The following is an 18,914-nucleotide window of genomic DNA, read 5'->3' as shown; positions in this document are numbered from 1 at the left end:
TTTTAGCCATTTTTTAAATTCTCTTTACCAATCAGGACACTGTGCTGCTGCAGCTACATTTCTGTGATTTTGTCCTCATGGTCCTGAAACTCTGGTGTCCTTTTCCTGCTGTGAAGCCATCCGGTTTGGTGAGATTTCTCCACAAACTGGTTTCAGCCTAGAATCAGAGGAGTTCAACCCCTCCTCTGCCTTCAAAACCAGCCGACAGGAAGGGAGGCGAGAGGCAGCCTCCCCTGATAAAAACCAGTACCTGCTCTCTCATCTCAACAAAGAAACTCCTCTGGACTCGCAGTCTTAAGTCTTAGAGCTTCAACATGGTAGCAGGAGGAAGGCAGATCCTGGGTTTGGCGCTGGCCATCATCGGCTTCCTGGGGAGCATCATCATCTGCGGCGTCCCCACCTGGAAAGTCACGGCCTTCATTGGCTCCAACATCGTGACCTCGCAGGTGATCTGGGAGGGCCTGTGGATGAACTGTGTGACCCAGAGCACCGGCCAGATGCAGTGCAAGGTGTACGACTCGCTGCTGGCCTTACCTCAGGACCTGCAGGCCGCCAGGGCCCTGGTCATCATCGCCATCATCGCCGCGGTCTTCGGGATCTTGCTGGGTGTCGCTGGAGGCAAGTGCACCAACTTTGTGGAGGAAGAACGGCAGAAGAGCAGAGTGGCCATTGCTTCTGGAGTCGTCTTCATCATCGCGGGTCTCCTGGTGCTCGTCCCCGTCTGCTGGACCGCCAACACCATCATCCGGGATTTTTACAACCCGGTCCTGATCAGCGCTCAGAAGAGGGAGCTGGGAGCCTCGCTCTACATCGGCTGGGCCTCTGCAGGGCTGCTGTTCCTGGGCGGAGGCCTTCTCTGCAGCTCCTGCCCCCCCAGTGATGAAAGTGACTACGATGTTCGCTACTCCAAGGCTCGTTCTATGGAGAGCAGCAAGGCCTACGTTTAGATCTCCCACACAGCCTTTCTTACGGCTTTATTTTGGGTCGAGTCGCTCCAGTTCCAACAAAACGACCAAACGAGGAGGAGGTGTGAATTCAAGCTTTAGTTTCCGAACCCTCGCACTTTAACAACCTGTTTATGAATGATTATTATTCTAAACTTTTATAGCCACTTCTGTTGTTCTTGTTTGCTTTTGCTCATGTTTTTTCTCAGACTCACTGACCCACTGACCTAATTTCACTGTGAAAAATCAGAAAATCCTACTCTGCTGCTTTAACTTAAAGCAAATGTTTGCTTATAAAATGATGTCATGGAATCAGAATATTGTTAATCTCTTGATTTATTTCAGTTTATGTTGTTGTTCTTAAATATTCTGTATATTTGCAGTTACTGCGTGTCGCTCACATTCTTCTCTGAATGGCAGGATCAGTGATGACAAAAGCTAAGAAAAATGCTGAGAGGATCCGGTTTTGTGAAAGAATCCTTACAAACAGGTTTTGTAAGTGTGTTTCCTGCCAGCCAAAGACACAAGGCCTAATAAACAGACTGAATAGTAACCCTGTGTTCGTGTGTTGTTGTTTCTTTAAACTTTTAAGGCTGATTTCCATCATGAAGATGAAAATCCCCTCTGGGCTCATGGATGAACTCAGGAGGAAGTTAGGCCCATATATAGACTTCAGGGAATAAAACGGGTCAAATGGTCATGCAAACGGTATTCTTTGATGAATCTCATGAGTTCAGCTCCCACCTTCACCATCAACAGATGTAGATTCTCTAAATTTACATTAAAAAACAAGGTTTGATGCAATCCATTGTGTCATAATGTTTTAGATGAGGTGATAAAACACCAACGAAGAAGAGGCAAAGTGTCGTAGAAATGTAGGAAAAACGTTTTATTAAAGATGACAGGAGAAAAGTGAGTGTAACATGTTAACAGCTGACTTATTCTTATTATAGAATGATTATTATCATTAATAAAGATGATGTGAGACTCTCCACAGTCTGGGACGGGCATCGGTCCCGTGTCCTGATGGGGATGCTGTGACCATTTCAGCCTTGAGTAACATCAGATATCAGCTCATGTGTGGCAGCAGGCGAACTTTATAATCTTACTTTATATCTATAATTATCTTTATAAAGATCATTTATATCTTTATAATCCCCGTAAACTGAAATATTTCCACAAAGAAGCTGCAGCCAGGACAGAACGGGACAAAAAGATGAAGTTTTATTGCTGATATCCAGCAAAGAGAGAGAAGAGTTGAAGAGGAAGCAGAAAAGGAGGGAAACGTCCATTCAAATGCTCACAAAAACCACGCAGAGCTGTTTGCATTTTTCAAACCGGTTTTCCTGCTCAACAGACTGAATGAAGCAGGTCTCCTCCCAGGATATTGTGTTTCACGTCCTCCAGTGTCACAAAGACTCAGCCTGGAAGAGCAGTTATTACCTTAAACTGAGAGGTGATGAGCTCACAGTTAATTAAATCAAATGATATTCAGCATTTCAACAGAGCAGAGAAGATAAAAGACTCCAGAGGTCTGTTTCTTATTCATTCCTCCTTTATTCATTCAGTCAGATAAATAAAATAAAATAAAAGGTGACGATAAGAAGAAAGGCAGGAAATGATGTCACCGCCTCACCCCCCCCCCTTTCTTTTCCCACCAGAGTAGGTGTGGTGCCTCCGCACCTGAGCAGTAGCTCACAGGCAGCCGCTCCGGTGGCAAAAAGAGTTGTCAGGGACACAAAAGGGGAGGGACAGATGGAAATAAGCTGTAAACAAATGAGATTCAGCTGAAGCAAGACACACCTGGAGTTGGGTTAAAGGTACAAGAGGCAGGACGACAAACCGCAGCGCTCAGAAAGAATTCCTCGTTCCTGAGACTGAGACATGCAGCAAGAAGAAGGAGTGCACAGAAACCGAGGCATGTGGTGAAAGTAATGTACTGAGAGAGAAGCTTCAGAAGCTAAAGAAGCTCCAAAAACATCAAGAAAAGCACCACCGAGAGAGAAGCTTCAGAAGCTAAAGAAGCTCCAAAAACATCAAGAAGAGAGAAGCTTCAGAAGCTAAAGAAGCTCCAAAAACATCAAGAAAAGCACCACCAAGAGAGAAGCTTCAGAAGCTAAAGAAGCTCCAAAAACATCAAGAAAAGCACCACCAGGAGAGAAGCTTCAGAAGCTAAAGAAGCTCCAAAAACATCAAGAAAAGCATCACCGAGAGAGAAGCTTCAGAAGCTCTAAAGAAGCTCCAAAATCATCAAGAAAAGCACCACCTAGAGAGAAGCTTCAGAAGCTAAAGAAGCTCCAGAAACATCAAGAAAAGCACCACCAGGAGAGAAGCTTCAGAAGCTAAAGAAGCTCCAAAGAAATCAAGAAGAGAAAAGCTAAAGAAGCTAAAGAAGCTCCAAAAACATCAAGAAAAGCACCACCGAGAGAGAAGCTTCAGAAGCTAAAGAAGCTCCAAAAACATCAAGAAAAGCACCACCAAGAGAGAAGCTTCAGAAGCTAAAGAAGCTCGAAAATCATCAAGAAGAGAGAAGCTAAAGAAGCTAAAGAAGCTCCAAAAACATCAAGAAAAGCACCACCAAGAGAGAAGCTTCAGAAGCTCTAAAGAAGCTCCAAAAACATCAAGAAAAGCACCACCGAGAGAGAAGCTTCAGAAGCTAAAGAAGCTCCAAAATCATCAAGAAAAGCACCACCGAGAGAGAAGCTTCAGAAGCTAAAGAAGCTCCAAAAACATCAAGAAAAGCATCACCAAGAGAGAAGCTTCAGAAGCTAAAGAAGCTCCAAAGAAATCAAGAAGAGAAAAGCTAAAGAAGCTAAAGAAGCTCCAAAAACATCAAGAAAAGCACCACCGAGAGAGAAGCTTCAGAAGCTAAAGAAGCTCCAAAAACATCAAGAAAAGCACCACCAAGAGAGAAGCTTCAGAAGCTAAAGAAGCTCGAAAATCATCAAGAAGAGAGAAGCTAAAGAAGCTAAAGAAGCTCCAAAAACATCAAGAAAAGCACCACCAAGAGAGAAGCTTCAGAAGCTCTAAAGAAGCTCCAAAAACATCAAGAAAAGCACCACCGAGAGAGAAGCTTCAGAAGCTAAAGAAGCTCCAAAATCATCAAGAAAAGCACCACCGAGAGAGAAGCTTCAGAAGCTAAAGAAGCTCCAAAAACATCAAGAAAAGCATCACCAAGAGAGAAGCTTCAGAAGCTAAAGAAGCTCCAAAGAAATCAAGAAGAGAAAAGCTAAAGAAGCTAAAGAAGCTCCAAAAACATCAAGAAAAGCACCACCGAGAGAGAAGCTTCAGAAGCTAAAGAAGCTCCAAAAACATCAAGAAAAGCACCACCAAGAGAGAAGCTTCAGAAGCTAAAGAAGCTCGAAAATCATCAAGAAGAGAGAAGCTAAAGAAGCTAAAGAAGCTCCAAAAACATCAAGAAAAGCACCACCAAGAGAGAAGCTTCAGAAGCTCTAAAGAAGCTCCAAAAACATCAAGAAAAGCACCACCGAGAGAGAAGCTTCAGAAGCTAAAGAAGCTCCAAAATCATCAAGAAAAGCACCACCGAGAGAGAAGCTTCAGAAGCTAAAGAAGCTCCAAAAACATCAAGAAAAGCATCACCAAGAGAGAAGCTTCAGAAGCTAAAGAAGCTCCAAAAACATCAAGAAAAGCACCACCAAGAGAGAAGCTTCAGAAGCTAAAGAAGCTCCAAAATCATCAAGAAAAGCACCACCAAGAGAGAAGCTAAAGAAGCTAAAGAAGCTCCAAAGAAATCAAGAAGAGAGAAGCTAAAGAAGCTAAAGAAGCTCCAAAAACATCAAGAAAAGCACCACCTCTGAAAGCTCTGAGAGGTTTTCTCCAGCAGATCTTCTGCATCCTCATCATGGCTTCAACGGGGATGCAGCTGCTGGCCAGCGCCCTGTGCCTTGTGGGCTGGGCGGGGCTCATCATCATCTGCATCCTGCCCATGTGGAGGGTCACGGCCTTCGTGGGCAGCACCATCGTGACCTCACAGACCGTCTGGGAGGGCATCTGGATGACCTGCGTGGTTCAGAGCACGGGACAGATCCAGTGCAAGCCTTACGACTCTCTCCTGGCACTGACCTCTGACCTGCAGGCTGCCCGGGCTCTGACCGTCCTCGCTATCGCCACAGGCAGCGTGGGCCTGCTTCTGGCTTTTGTTGGCGGTAAATGCACCCGTTTCCTGGATGAAGAAGGAGGCGGGACGAAGGGCAAAGTGGCGGTAGCAGCAGGAGCCGTGCTGATCGCCACAGGCCTGCTCTGTCTGATTCCCACCTCCTGGACGGCCGGGGCGGTGGTGAAGAAGTTCTACAGCGCCTCCTTGGATGTTCAGCGGCGGGAGCTCGGAGCCTGTCTTTACCTTGGCTGGGGGGCGTCCATCTTGCTTGTTCTGGGGGGCGGACTCTTCATCAGCTCGGCGTGCCCACAGGAAGCCCACAGCACAGACAGGAGCCCCTCTGTTCGCTACCTGGTGGTCCGCTCCTCCAACGGCTCCAGCCACCACAGCAGGGGGCCCTCTGTCAGAGTCCTGCCCCCCCCCGGGCCCCAGAGCCAGCCGGGAGCCGCCACAAAGCCTCACACACGGGAGGTCCGACCTAAAGAGGACTCAGAAAGATCATGGGCGCCATCAACAAAGTCCCAGATGGAAAGACCGCGGTCGACGAGGTCCGAGCTCAGCGAGGCGCCGTCAACAAAGTCTGAGCTGAAACGGATGGAAGAGACTTTATCAGAGGGGGGGGGGGAAGATGCATCTTCCAACCCAGCGAAAACATACCTGTAACATGAGATGCATGGACCTGTTCCATGCTCAGACTGCTGATGAGAAGCCTTTTACTGTGTCACTAATGAAGGATCAGACTGTTTTTCATGTTTTCTTTCTGTTTTTGGACTAAATGTCCGTCTATTGCTGCATCATTTTTGATCAAAGAAGAAGGAAAAGGACCGGCTTCATCTCCCTGAAGGAGAAGGAGGAAAAGGACCGGCTTCATCTCCCTGAAGGAGGAGAAGGAGGAAAAGGACCGGCTTCATCTCCCTGAAGGAGGAGAAGGAAAAGGACCGGCTTCATCTCCCTGAAGGAGGAGGAGGAAAAGGACCGGCTTCATCTCCCTGAAGGAGGAGACAGTTTAACCTCTCATGTGTGACCTTAAAACTGACCTTAAAACAAGCAGCAATCAGCAAGTGAAGGATGCACAGTTATCTCTGAACTTCTTTAACTTAAACTGTTCTTAAACTGCCTTATTTTGTCTCGTTCTATCGGCTGTTTTTCACCTCAGATGTTTTACCTCGGATGCTATGTGATTAATGAAAATATTCAGTATAATGTAGCCATGAAGTCTTTTATTAAAGCATTTGAGCAACAGTCTCTGTGAGGATGCATTATTTTCAGCCAGTGAAACTTCTGTACTCTTATTTTATCTTATTTTTTTGTTTTACGCCCAAAGTCCTGACGCATTTGAGTCTTTTAACATTATTAAACACGTGGCTCACAGCAAAGAGCCTCTCGGAAAGCCCCTGAAACCGGCTGAAACGAGCCTCATGACAAACTGGTTTGACAGAAAGTGTGGCTGCAGCAAAGGTTTGTGTTGTTAGAGGAGGAAGCAGAGAGTGTTTGCTGAAGATTCAACATTCAGTTTCTGTGAATCATGACTTCACTGCAGAAGCATCACGTTTCAGCGTCTGGTTCCCAAACTGTGGAAGATAAAAGCTGTGCTTTCAGGGTGGAAACTGCCTGATGGACACCAACAAACTCTAAACCAGCTGTCAGTGACCTCTTTCAGAGTGATGAAAAGCATTTAAAGGTGATCTGTGAGGCCTTTAGCTTTAGCAACGTCTGTTTTTGGACTAAATGTCCGTCTATTGCTGCATAATTTTTTATCAAATTACGATATTTTTGATGTGTCTTTGTGCTTTATGTACAACACGTCTGACAGAACAATAAAATAACAGTAAAAAACAATAAAATAACAGTAAAAACAATAAAATAACAGTAAAAAAAATAAAATAGCAGTAAGAAACAATAGAATAACAGTAAAAAACAATAAAATAGCAGTAAAAAACAATAAAATAGAAGTAAAAAACAATAAAATAACAGTAAAAAACAATAAAATAGCAGTAAAAATCAATAAAATAACAGTAAAAACAATAAAATAACAGTAAAAAACAATAAAATAGCAGTAAAAAACAATAAAATAACAGTAAAAAAAATAAAATAGCAGTAAGAAACAATAGAATAACAGTGAAAAACAATAAAATAGCAGTAAAAAACAATAAAATAGAAGTAAAAAACAATAAAATAACAGTAAAAAACATTAAAATAACAGTAAAAAACAATAGAATAACAGTAAAAAACAATAAAATAACAGTAAAAAACATTAAAATAACAGTAAAAAAACAATAAAATAACAGTAAAAAACAATAAAATAACAGTAAAAAACATTAAAATAACAGTAAAAAACATTAAAATAACAGTAAAAAAACAATAAAATAACAGTAAAAAACAATAAAATAACAGTAAAAAAAATAAAATAACAGTAAAAAACAAGAAAAATAACAGTAAAAAACATTAAAATAACAGTAAAAAAATAAATAAAATAACAGTAAAAAACAATAAAATAACAGTAAAAAACATTAAAATAACAGTAAAAAACATTAAAATAACAGTAAAAAAACAATAAAATAACAGTAAAAAACAATAAAATAACAGTAAAAAAATAAAATAACAGTAAAAAACAATAAAATAACAGTAAAAAACATTAAAATAACAGTAAAAAACAATAAAATAACAGTAAAAAACATTAAAATAACAGTAAAAAAACAATAAAATAACAGTAAAAAACAATAAAATAACAGTAAAAAACATTAAAATAACAGTAAAAAACATTAAAATAACAGTAAAAAAACAATAAAATAACAGTAAAAAACAATAAAATAACAGTAAAAAAATAAAATAACAGTAAAAAACAATAAAATAACAGTAAAAAACAATAAAATAACAGTAAAAAATAATAAAATGACAGTAAAAAACAATAAAATAACAGTAAAAAACAATAAAATAACAGTAAAAAACAATAGAATAACAGTAAAAAACAATAAAATAGCAGTAAAAAACAATAAAATAACAGTAAAAAACAATAAAATGACAGTAAAAAACAATAAAATAACAGTAAAAAACATTAAAATAACAGTAAAAAACAATAAAATAACAGTAAAAAACAATAAAATAACAGTAAAAAACAATAAAATAACAGTAAAAAACAATAGAATAACAGTAAAAAACAATAAAATAGCAGTAAAAAACAATAAAATAACAGTAAAAAACATTAAAATAACAGTAAAAAACAATAAAATAACAGTAAAAAACAATAAAATAACAGTAAAAAACATTAAAATAACAGTAAAAAACAATAAAATAACAGTAAAAAACATTAAAATAACAGTAAAAAAACAATAAAATAACAGTAAAAAACAATAAAATAACAGTAAAAAACATTAAAATAACAGTAAAAAACATTAAAATAACAGTAAAAAAACAATAAAATAACAGTAAAAAACAATAAAATAACAGTAAAAAAATAAAATAACAGTAAAAAACAATAAAATAACAGTAAAAAACAATAAAATAACAGTAAAAAATAATAAAATGACAGTAAAAAACAATAAAATAACAGTAAAAAACAATAAAATAACAGTAAAAAAATAAAATAACAGTAAAAAACAATAAAATAACAGTAAAAAACAATAAAATAACAGTAAAAAATAATAAAATGACAGTAAAAAACAATAAAATAACAGTAAAAAACAATAAAATAACAGTAAAAAACAATAGAATAACAGTAAAAAACAATAAAATAGCAGTAAAAAACAATAAAATAACAGTAAAAAACAATAAAATGACAGTAAAAAACAATAAAATAACAGTAAAAAACATTAAAATAACAGTAAAAAACAATAAAATAACAGTAAAAAACAATAAAATAACAGTAAAAAACAATAAAATAACAGTAAAAAACAATAAAATAACAGTAAAATTGAATAAGATAAGATAATATAAAAGTGTCACCATTCTACTGGGTATTAAAAGCCATCTGAAATAAATATGTTTTTAGCCTAGATTTAAAGAGGTCAGAGGTCAGAAATAAGACGCATCTCGGGGGGGGGGGGGGGGCTTATTCCAGAGCCTGGGGGCAGCAGCAGAAAAGGCTCGGTCACCCCAGGGCTTTTATTTTGACCTGAACACTTCCAGCTAAAGTTGATTTGTTGACCTCAGAGCTCTGCCAGGATTATCTGAAACCCTCTGAGAAACAGCCTTTAAAAACCTTCCTGTCTGTTAAAGTCAGATTTAGGTCCCTGTACGGCATTATAATGATGAAACACTTTCATGGGTCAGAGTTTTAATACTTTCTCATGGTTTTATCAGGTTTTGGTGAGTCTGCTCTTTTTATTTGACAATCAGCAGCATGGTGGTGTTAATGGGTCGTTTGAACCCCACAAATGTAGAAAAACAGGAACAAACACACTCAGAGGGGGTGTTAGCAGGTCCTTGTGATGCCTTCACAGAGACTGAGTTCTTTATCCTGTTCCTGCTCAACCCCCCAGGCCTTTTTCACAGGAGCAGCATTATGCAAAGGGCTCAGAGGGCTGAATTAAATCCCTGTGCAGAGAGACTCACAGGGAGGAGGAGACTGAGTCACTAAGTCACCCAGCCTCAAAGAGAAGAAAGAAATGCTCCCTGCGAGGATCTTCTGGATGAAGCCCGCCTGGACATGCAGGAGGTTAAGGGAGGAGTCCTGGAGGCTGGAGGGAGGAAGAAGACCTTTTGGATGAAGGTGCAGGAGACACCAGGGACACGTCTCCTGATGGTCCCAACACACCTTAGACCATCTTCTTCCAGAAACCGGCCCATTTCCAACAGAGAACAGAGGGTTTCATGCACCTGAAAAGGTTTTCAGGCAGAACCCGGGCGGCTCGGAGGATCCTGAGGCCTCCCGGCAGGAAGGTTCCCGGCAGGAAGGTTCCCAGCAGGAAGGTTCCCGGCAGGAAGGTTCCCAGCAGGAAGGTTCCCGGCAGGAAGGTTCCCAGCAGGAAGATTCCCGGCTGGAAGGTTCCCGGCTGGAAGGTTCCCGGTTGGAAGGTTCCCGGCTGGACTCAAAGCTGTGGCGTTTGGACGCTCCGGTTTCCTCCCGCAGTCCAAGAACAACACGTTAGCTTGATTAATGATTGGAAATATGAGTTGGATAAACACTTCTGTTACTGAGTCTGGCCTCCTTCTGAACCCCCCCCCCTATAGGTTCAAACAGGCCAAAATTACACTGGAACAACAAAAGATTCTGAGTAAAAGCAGAATATTATCCAAGAAGGTACCGAGCAAATTTAACCTTTGACCTCTTTCTTTCTTTCTATATCTCTCTCTTTCTTTCTCTCTCTCTTTCTTTCTATTCAACCCAAACTACATCATTCAGATTTTTAAGTTAAATGATGTCATAACCAGGAAGTGAATCTTTCAGTAAAACTTCACTGAAACTCAACATGTGCTGCATCCCGTCTTCCTCCATCTGTCTTTCTTTCTTTCTTCCTTTCTGTCTTTTTCTTTCTTTCTTTCCTTCTTTTTCTTTCTTTCTGTCTTCCTTTGCCTCTGAAACAAAAGACTTGCAGACTGATGTGTGCTCTGATGTGAAAATGCTCATATGGTGCTTACTGCCCCCCCCCCCCCCCATTGTTATCTGTGGTGTGGACGACTCAAACTGTATCAATGGCTCAATAATGAACCTAATATGATAATAAATGCTGTTAAATGAAGTCATAAAATAACTTAATAATTGAGCAGAAAGTGAAACATTTCTCTGCTTTAACTTGAAACTGCATTAATTTAAGGTTGTTTTAACATTATATATTTTTGTATTTATGTCAGATTATGACCGTTTCATAATGAAAAAAGGCTTCAAATGCAGGACTTGCTGCATATTCTGATGAATATTTCACATCATGACGACTGATTCAAACATTTTCTTTATTCTGGAACTGTTCTCTTCTTTGTTGGTCTTTGTCTCTTATGGCGTCACAGCTTCTTATAGAGGTACACGGCCCCAGATATGTAGCCGACCTCCTGCTCTGACACAGCTCTCTCCCAGTCCTTCTCCTCAGCCACCTCCACACAGGCCCAAAGCCCCTCCTGCTCCATCTGCCTCAGCTCCCGCTCCAGGGTGGCTTTGTACTCCAGATTGTCTTGGTTACTTCTTGTTGTCATGCAGATGATGCCCCCTGGTGGAGAGACGCCAGAGTGCAGCTGAGCGGTTAATTACTCATTCAAAACCAAATTCAATTCAATTCAATTCAATTCAGTTTTATTTATAAAGCACCAGATTACAACAAATATCATCTCAAGGAACTTAAGTAATAAAGTCCAATTCAAGCCAATTGGAATTCAATTCATTGTAATCATAATCCAATTAATTCATATGGAGCCAATTCAAAAATAATATCCTAGCTAAGGAAACCAACAGATTGGACCGAAACTTGTCTTCAGTCCAATCTCCCGTCCTGAGCCTGAGGGACTGTGGAAAGGAACGACTCCCTTTAACAGGAAGAAACCTCTGGCAGAACCAGAACCAGGAAGAAACCTCTGGCAGAACCAGAACCAGGAAGAAACCTCTGGCAGAACCAGGAAGAAACCTCTGGCAGAACCAGGAAGAAACCTCTGGCAGAACCAGAACCAGGAAGAAACCTCTGGCAGAACCAGAACCAGGAAGAAACCTCTGGCAGAACCAGGAAGAAACCTCTGGCAGAACCAGAACCAGGAAGAAACCTCTGGCAGAACCAGAACCAGGAAGAAACCTCTGGCAGAACCAGGAAGAAACCTCTGGCAGAACCAGAACCAGGAAGAAACCTCTGGCAGAACCAGGAAGAAACCTCTGGCAGAACCAGAACCAGGAAGAAACCTCTGGCAGAACCAGGAAGAAACCTCTGGCAGAACCAGAACCAGGAAGAAACATCTGGCAGAACCAGGAAGAAACCTCTGGCAGAACCAGGAAGAAACCTCTGGCAGAACCAGAACCAGGAAGGGTGTCCATCCGCCTCGACCAGCTGGGGTTTGAGAAGACAGAAAAGAGGGAAAAGAGGGGGGAAAAACACCATAACACCATTCAAAGGATACCTGCTGGAACAGGGAAACACAAGTTAATAACCACAATAATGTCACATGGACAGAAAATCATCTGAGAAATTAAACAGGGGGAAAAGAGAGGAAAGAGAGGAAAGGTGGGACAGATGAGCTCCCCCAGCAGTCTAAGCCTATAGCAGCTTAACTATGGGATGTTTCAGGCTGAGCCATCCCTAACTATAAGCTTTATAACGCCCCCCCTCACCTGGCTTGGTGGCCCTGCAGAAGTGTCTGACGGCACCGACGGGGACCTGACCGACACTCAGGGCTCCCACGACCACGACCACATCACACAGACCTGGGGGTGGAGAGGCCAAAGAGTTCAGGCTCCTGATAGGCTCCTGGTTAGGGATCAGAGGCTCCTGGAGACGGATCCCAGGACTAAAGATGATCTAACACCAGGGTTAGGGACCAGAGGATCGCAGCGATCCGTAACCCGGGTGATGCGACGGGTTTGATTACCCCACTGAGAAGGCAGAGGCTCCTCTCCCAGAAGGCACTGCTTCAGGTCCCGGTACAGCCCGCTCCGCCTGGCCACCTGCAGCATGGCATCGCTTCCATCCACCCCCAGAAAACGCCCGAAGCCACGCTGTTTCATCTGAGCAGCACAGACACATTGGTTTGACCTTGGAGTTACTCCCTCTGACTCAGCCGGCCTCTGGCCACGCCTCCTACCTGTTTGGCCACCAGCCCCGTGCCGCACGCCACGTCCAACACGACCGCTGCTTCTGGAGCGCCGCTGAAATGGGACGAGATGCAGTTTGCAGCCAGAGCCGGTGCACGGTAGTCCAGAACAGCCACATCCTGTTCAGAGCAAAGAGAGGAAGACAAGCAGTTATTCCAGCACATCTGCTTCCATTTAACTCTTATTCCAGCAGATCTGCTTCCATTAAACTCTTATTCCAGCACATCTGCTTCCATTTAACTCTTATTTCAGCATATCTGCTTCCATTTAACTCTTATTTCAGCATATCTGCTTCCATTAAACTCTTATTTCAGCACATCTGCTTCCATTAAACTCTTATTTCAGCACATCTGCTTCCATTAAACTCTTATTCCAGCAGATCTGCTTCCATTTAACTCTTATTTCAGCACATCTGCTTCCATTAAACTCTTATTCCAGCACATCTGCTTCCATTTAACTCTTATTTCAGCATATCTGCTTCCATTTAACTCTTATTTCAGCATATCTGCTTCCATTAAACTCTTATTTCAGCACATCTGCTTCCATTAAACTCTTATTTCAGCACATCTGCTTCCATTAAACTCTTATTCCAGCAGATCTGCTTCCATTTAACTCTTATTTCAGCACATCTGCTTCCATTAAACTCTTATTCCAGCAGATCTGCTTCCATTTAACTCTTATTTCAGCACATCTGCTTCCATTAAACTCTTATTCCAGCAGATCTGCTTCCATTTAACTCTTATTTCAGCATATCTGCTTCCATTAAACTCTTATTCCAGCAGATCTGCTTCCATTTAACTCTTATTCCAGCAGATCTGCTTCCATTTAACTCTTATTTCAGCATATCTGCTTCCATTAAACTCTTATTCCAGCACATCTGCTTCCATTTAACTCTTATTCCAGCACATCTGCTTCCATTAAACTCTTATTTCAGCAGATTTGCTTCCATTAAACTCTTATTTCAGCAGATCTGCTTCCATTAAACTCTTATTTCAGCAGATCTGCTTCCATTAAACTCTTATTTCAGCAGATTTGCTTCCATTTAACTCTTATTCCAGCAGATCTGCTTCCATTAAACTCTTATTCCAGCACATCTGCTTCCATTAAACTCTTATTTCAGCAGATTTGCTTCCATTTAACTCTTATTCCAGCAGATCTGCTTCCATTAAACTCTTATTCCAGCACATCTGCTTCCATTAAACTCTTATTTCAGCACATCTGCTTCCATTAAACTCTTATTCCAGCATATCTGCTTCCATTTAACTCTTATTCCAGCAGATCTGCTTCCATTAAACTCTTATTCCAGCACATCTGCTTCCATTAAACTCTTATTCCAGCACATCTGCTTCCATTAAACTCTTATTCCAGCACATCTGCTTCCATTAAACTCTTATTCCAGCACATCTGCTTCCATTTAACTCTTATTCCAGCACATCTGCTTCCATTAAACTCTTATTTCAGCAGATTTGCTTCCATTAAACTCTTATTTCAGCAGATCTGCTTCCATTAAACTCTTATTTCAGCAGATCTGCTTCCATTAAACTCTTATTTCAGCACATCTGCTTCCATTAAACTCTTATTCCAGCAGATCTGCTTCCATTTAACTCTTATTTCAGCATATCTGCTTCCATTAAACTCTTATTCCAGCATATCTGCTTCCATTAAACTCTTATTCCAGCACATCTGCTTCCATTTAACTCTTATTCCAGCACATCTGCTTCCATTTAACTCTTATTTCAGCAGATCTGCTTCCATTTAACTCTTATTTCAGCAGATCTGCTTCCATTAAACTCTTATTCCAGCACATTTGTTTCCATTTAACTCTTATTCCAGCACATCTGCTTCCATTAAACTCTTATTTCAGCACATTTGTTTCCATTTAACTCTTATTCCAGCACATCTGCTTCCATTAAACTCTTATTCCAGCAGATCTGCTTCCATTTAACTCTTATTTCAGCATATCTGCTTCCATTAAACTCTTATTCCAGCATATCTGCTTCCATTAAACTCTTATTCCAGCACATCTGCTTCCATTTAACTCTTATTCCAGCACATCTGCTTCCATTTAACTCTTATTCCAGCACATCTGCTTCCATTTAACTCTTATTTCAGCATATCTGCTTCCATTAAACTCTTATTCCAGCATATCTGCTTCCATTAAACTCTTATTCCAGCACATCTGCTTCCATTTAACTCTTATTTCAGCATATCTGCTTCCATTAAACTCTTATTCCAGCATATCTGCTTCCATTAAACTCTTATTCCAGCATATCTGCTTCCATTTAACTCTTATTCCAGCAGATCTGCTTCCATTAAACTCTTATTTCAGCAGATTTGCTTCCATTAAACTCTTATTCCAGCATATCTGCTTCCATTTAACTCTTATTCCAGCAGATCTGCTTCCATTAAACTCTTATTTCAGCAGATTTGCTTCCATTAAACTCTTATTTCAGCATATTTCTTTCCATTAAACTCTTATTTCAGCATATCTGCTTCCATTAAACTCTAATTCCAGCATATTTGTTTCCATTAAACTCTTATTTCAGCAGATTTGCTTCCATTAAACTTTTATTCCAGCATATTTGTTTCCATTAAACTTTTATTCCAGCATATTTGTTTCCATTAAACTCTTATTCCAGCATATTTGTTTCCATTAAACTCTTATTCCAGCATATTTGTTTCCATTAAACTCTCATTTCAGCAGATTTGCTTCCATTAAACTCTTATTCCAGCATATCTGTTTCCATTAAACTCTTATTCCAGCATATCTGCTTCCATTAAACTCTTATTTCAGCATATCTGCTTCCATTAAACTCTTATTTCAGCATATCTGCTTCCATTAAACTCTTATTTCAGCATATCTGTTTCCATTAAACTCTTATTTCAGCAGAGGAAAGTGAACCTCGGGGATGCAGTTTGTGTGTTTTAGCCTTCATTGATCTATTGCTTTGTGGTGCAGTCAGTTTATATCAATAGTTTGACGTTGGATCGCCTCAGACACACTGTCTGTTCTTCTTTATCTAACTGTTGGACAGCCTTTGTCATCAGGAGCCATCATTTGGAGCCCGATCCATTTTATCAGCCTGTGGGACATCTGCTCGTTCCTCTGATTGGCCACCAGGGGGCAGTGTAGTCCTGCTCTCCTCCTTGGTTTCATCCATTTTCCTCCTTTTCCTGCAGTTTCAGATCCTAAAATCTGAAAATCCTTTCTTCAAAACTCACATAAAGTTCTCTGGTGTGATGACAGAACTGTAAATAAACAAGTTACTCATTAAGTGAGAGTGAAGGAAAGTGCTTTAACACTGCTGTACCTGTTTTTTATGCTTTTAACTTTTAAAAAGTAGTTTTACCAACACTTCTCTGGATAAAACAGGTGTCGTCAACGTACAAAACACATTTCACTGTGGCTTTTTGACCGGATTATCCTGCCCAGCTGCATCAGTTTCTACAACAGAAAGAGCTTTTTAAATCTTTTTAACAGGGATCTACCAAAGTAAAACTGTCACTTTGTTTATGTGTATCAAACAAATGGTTCTTTGGGGGCTGAAAAAGAGTTCGAACTCCACTAATCCAGTCAGAGAAACTGTATGTGAACAGAGGAAAATCAGAAGGCTGCAAGAAGAAGGCCAAGCCTCTCCAAGAAGAAGAGTTACAGACATCATGGGAACAAGCTGTTGAAAATACAGAACCTTTTGGGTGAAGTGAGAGGCTTTAGGCCTGTTTAACTAAACCAGGACAGATTACACCAAAGAGCTCGAAAGGAAAAGGTTTGTCCAGGACCCTGAAGGCAGCAGATCCCACCAGGAAACCAATCTTTACCTGAAGTTGGCTCATTTCCCCATAAAAAGGATCACCTTTAACCTTTTAAATCTTTACCTGAAGTTGGCTCATTTCCCCATAAAAAAGGATCACCTTTAACCTTTTAAATCTTTACCTGTAGTTGGCTCATTTCCCCATAAAAAAGGATCACCTTTAACCTTTTAAATCTTTACCTGAAGTTGGCTCATTTCCCCATAAAAAAGGATCACCTTTAACCTTTTAAATCTTTACCTGAAGTTGGCTCATTTCCCCATAAAAAAGGATCACCTTTAACCTTTTAAATCTTTACCTGAAGTTGGCTCATTTCCCCATAAAAAAGGATCATCTTTAACTTTTTAAATCTTTACCTGAAGTTGGCTCATTTCCCCATAAAAAAGGATCATCTTTAACCTTTTAAATCTTTACCTGTAGTTGGCTCATTTCCCCATAAAAAAGGATCACCTTTAACCTTTTAAATCTTTACCTGTAGTTGGCTCATTTCCCCATAAAAAAGGATCACCTTTAACCTTTTAAATCTTTACCTGAAGTTGGCTCATTTCCCCATAAAAAAGGATCACCTTTAACCTTTTAAATCTTTACCTGAAGTTGGCTCATTTCCCCATAAAAAAGGATCACCTTTAACCTTTTAAATCTTTACCTGAAGTTGGCTCATTTCCCCATAAAAAAGGATCACCTTTAACCTTTTAAATCTTTACCTGAAGTTGGCTCATTTCCCCATAAAAAAGGATCACCTTTAACCTTTTAAATCTTTACCTGAAGTTGGCTCATTTCCCCATAAAAAGGATCACCTTTAACCTTTTAAATCTTTACCTGAAGTTGGCTCATTTCCCCATAAAAAAGGATCACCTTTAACCTTTTAAATCTTTACCTGAAGTTGGCTCATTTCCCCATAAAAAAGGATCACTTTTAACCTTTTAAATCTTTATCTGAAGTTGGCTCATTTCCCCATAAAAAAGGATCACCTTTAACCTTTTAAATCTTTACCTGAAGTTGGCTCATTTCCCCATAAAAAAGGATCACTTTTAACCTTTTAAATCTTTACCTGAAGTTGGCTCATTTCCCCATAAAAAAGGATCACCTTTAACCTTTTAAATCTTTAACTGAAGTTGGCTCATTTCCCCATAAAAAAGGATCACCTTTAACCTTTTAAATCTTTACCTGAAGTTGGCTCATTTCCCCATAAAAAAGGATCACCTTTAACCTTTTAAATCTTTACCTGAAGGTTTATCTGAAGGTTTAAACGGGCTCTCCTTACTCTCTATGCTGCTGCAGATCCAGGTCATGGTCATCTTCAGCGTTTCAATAAGCTAAGAGCCTTTTAAGAGCCTTTAAGAGCCTTTTAAGAGCCTTTAAGAGCCTTTATTCGAGCTCTTAGGAGCCGCAGAAACACTAAAGGTTTCCCGAGCTTTGCAGCAACCAAACAGAGCCAATAGTTGTCTGTTTCCTCACCTGATCGTAGTTCCCTGCCCACGAGTTGTAGAAGTTGACCTTCTCTCTCGGCGTGGTGCTTTTATGAGCTGATAAGATAACCGCCTTCACATTTTCAAAGGTGTTACTGACAGCTGACATCGTAGACAGATCTATTTAGGAAAAAGGAGAAAGTTAGCCAAGAAATAGTATTAAAAGATGCTTTTTTTTCCCCATATAAGCTGATCTACTCTACCTGTTAATAATCAATCATCTATATATATATATGGACTGATGGGTGGGATTTTGTGTGAGAGGCTGAAAGTAGTTGCTTTTCTTTCACCTGATTAACCCAAAAGCTGCTCTAAAAGGGATATATGGCACATATGTTACCTGTTTTACTAATACTGCTGTTAGTAAAGCGCAATAAACAGCCTGGTTGAGTGAACTACTCGGTTTTGGACACTTGGCTCGTGCGCAAATCTAAAGCCGACAACTACCTTTACTTTACACTGAGATGAACTGCCATCCCTGACCTCAATGCGTGGTTTTACCGGCAGTTTCTCTCCCCAAAGGTCCCAGGCTAGCTCAGATAGAGTCAAACACTGCATTAAAGACACGTTGGAGCAGCTCCACTGGAAGGCGTTTCCGGCTTTTTACCGAAACAGCTTCTGATCGATGACCCGACTGAGAGTTTAAAGCCTTTGTGAACATCTTTTATGTTTAATTACCGTTAGTGGCCAGAGAAATAAGCCGTGCACCGCACAGGTTCAGCCCGACCCCTGCTGCTGCGTTCTTGGACACAAACACTGAAAGCGCGTTATTTCCGACGGTCAGTGAAGGAGGCATTCGAGCGGGCAGATTCTTGCACATGCGCAGCAGCGTCATTCCGGAGTGCTGTTCA

The 18,914-nt window shown here is 40.3% G+C and overlaps 3 protein-coding genes across 3 annotated transcripts; 2 read left to right on the top strand and 1 right to left on the bottom strand.

Annotated features, from left to right (window-relative positions):
* Window positions 1-310: 310 nt before the first annotated feature.
* Window positions 311-956, top strand: LOC140279762 (claudin-4-like). The gene has a single exon (XM_072374931.1). The coding sequence runs from the start codon at window positions 315-317 to the stop codon at window positions 945-947; it is 633 nt and encodes a 210-aa protein (XP_072231032.1). The 5' UTR covers window positions 311-314; the 3' UTR covers window positions 948-956.
* A 3,840-nt stretch (window positions 957-4,796) lies between these two features.
* Window positions 4,797-5,724, top strand: LOC140279761 (claudin-4-like). The gene has a single exon (XM_072374930.1). The coding sequence runs from the start codon at window positions 4,807-4,809 to the stop codon at window positions 5,722-5,724; it is 918 nt and encodes a 305-aa protein (XP_072231031.1). The 5' UTR covers window positions 4,797-4,806.
* A 5,122-nt stretch (window positions 5,725-10,846) lies between these two features.
* Window positions 10,847-18,913, bottom strand: mettl27 (methyltransferase like 27). The gene is made up of 6 exons (XM_072374841.1): window positions 18,742-18,913; window positions 18,053-18,183; window positions 12,775-12,903; window positions 12,562-12,697; window positions 12,305-12,397; window positions 10,847-11,201 (listed from the first exon to the last, which is right to left on the bottom strand). Exons 1-6 carry the CDS (start codon window positions 18,896-18,898, stop codon window positions 10,999-11,001), a joined length of 849 nt encoding a protein of 282 aa, XP_072230942.1. The 5' UTR covers window positions 18,899-18,913; the 3' UTR covers window positions 10,847-10,998.
* Window position 18,914: the final 1 nt, after the last annotated feature.

Source organism: Leuresthes tenuis, unplaced genomic scaffold (assembly GCF_036924035.1).
Source record: "Leuresthes tenuis unplaced genomic scaffold, fLeuTen1.0.hap1 SCAF_21, whole genome shotgun sequence".
NCBI lineage: Eukaryota > Metazoa > Chordata > Actinopteri > Atheriniformes > Atherinopsidae > Leuresthes > Leuresthes tenuis.
Note: the sequence above shows the minus strand (reverse complement) of the source record. Positions and strands in the feature narration are given on the sequence as shown.